This window comes from Bos indicus, chromosome 1 (genome assembly GCF_029378745.1).
Source record: "Bos indicus isolate NIAB-ARS_2022 breed Sahiwal x Tharparkar chromosome 1, NIAB-ARS_B.indTharparkar_mat_pri_1.0, whole genome shotgun sequence".
Lineage (NCBI taxonomy): Eukaryota > Metazoa > Chordata > Mammalia > Artiodactyla > Bovidae > Bos > Bos indicus.
Window position 1 is genome coordinate 5905367 of NC_091760.1, and position 1887 is coordinate 5907253.

The window sequence follows — 1887 nt, forward strand, 5'->3', positions numbered from 1 at the left end:
CTTTGTAATATAGTCTGAAGTCAGGCAGGTTGATTTCTCCAGTTCCATTCTTCTTTCTCAAGATTGTTTTGGTTATTCTAGGTCTTTCATATTTCCATATAAATTGTGAAATTATTTGTTACACTTCTGTGAAAAATGCCATTTGTAGCTTGATAGGGACTGCATTGAATCTACAGATTGCTTTGGGTAGTATACTCATTTTCACTATATTGATTCTTCCAATCCATAATAGTATATTTCTCCATCTATTTGTGTGATCTTTGATTTCTTTCATCAGTATTTTATAGTTTTCTATTTATAAGTCTTTTGTTTCTTTAGGTGAATTTATTCCTAAGTATTTTATTCTTTTCATCACAATGGTGAATGGAATTATTTCCTTAATTTCTCTGTTTTCTCATTGTTAGCATCACAGACTTTTCTGAAGTTACAAATCTATAAATTAGTACAACAAAAATAAATAAATATTGAGGAAAATATTCCCCAAAGAAAAATAATTTTTACCCTGATAACAACCAAAAATAAAAGGCAGATTGTTCATAATAAATAGACAAAAATGAAAAAAGTTTTCTTTTCCCCATTTATTAGTTCAAAATTTAGTAGGAAAATAGAAACAAATTTAGGATCAAATTATGAAAATGAATCTATACCAAAATCATCTCAATGTGAAGAGGAAAATGAGTTCATAAGGTGAATTTCATATTCTTCCAGATATCAAGTGGCATTCAGGCCTTTAGCAAATCATATCAGAAGTCCCTGTGTACAATGAGCACCATCTGAGAGTGAGGCAGAGAACTTTTGGGGTCCAGAACTGGTGAATTGGAGAGTGAGAGTCTTCCATGGCATCCTCAATAGTAGTAGCCAAAGCCAGAGCCATAACCAGAGCCACATCCATAGCCACAGCCACAGAGAGAGCGGGAGCCATAGCCATAGCCACAGCCGTAGCCACAGCCATAGCCACAGCCCAGCCTGCGGAAGCCAGAGACATAGCAGGAGCCATAGCCACAGCCCAGGCCTCCATATCCATAGCTTCCACAGCCAAGGCCGCCATAGTAGTTTCCGTAGTAGCCACACATGGTGTTGGTTGTTGAGATTGTTCTTGGGTGGAGGAGAGTATAGGTGTCGTTTGAGTGTGGATATTTCTCCCTGCAGAGGGCTTTTTATATGCCCTCATTGTGTGTGTGATCCACCAGAAACATTCATGCTATTGGCTAATTTTTCAGGACCAGTATGAGTAATCTGTTGACTATAGGTTTTAGGGATGACTTCACAAGCATTGAGGAGATATGCTTTGTTTCACCACATCTGAGCCAGTTAGTAGGTCATTAACAGACTCAATTATCTCATCCTCAAATCCTTACTCATGATTTCTTTAAATTGCCCTTTGTAACTAATCTTTATGGCAGTAAATACCATTTTTATTGACAAACTCTGACCTGCTACAGAAAAACAATAATTCTGTCTTCTTTTTTATTGATATTCAACAGATCATAGTATTGCACCTTGATCTTGAACTTCTTCTTCTATTAATATTAATTCCTCTCCCAATCCATTATTTTTCTTTAAGGATTTATCTCATTTTCATGTGAGAGATTGCTTACTGCTAAAAGTCAAATGTTATCACTGAACTTCATGAGACTGTAGACTACCAGAAAATAGTTTGAAATTCTGGAACACTAAGCCTGAAAAAGACTGGACTTTTCTTTCTCTTTTATATCAATATTTTGTACATTTTAAAAATTATGTGTTTACATATATATGGAATTTAGAAAGATGGTAACAATCTTTCTAAAGATTGTGTACGAGACAGCAAAAGAGACACTGATGTATAGATCAGCCTTATGGACTCTGTGGGAGAGGGAGAGGGTGAAGAGATTTGGGAGAATGGCA

At 35.8% G+C, this 1887-nt stretch overlaps 1 protein-coding gene across 1 annotated transcript; it reads right to left on the reverse strand.

The window, feature by feature from the left end:
* Positions 1-845: 845 nt before the first annotated feature.
* On the reverse strand, positions 846-1073 carry LOC109563759 (keratin-associated protein 6-1). Its single transcript, XM_019967126.2, has one exon. The coding sequence runs from the start codon at positions 1071-1073 to the stop codon at positions 846-848; it is 228 nt and encodes a 75-aa protein (XP_019822685.2).
* Positions 1074-1887: the final 814 nt, after the last annotated feature.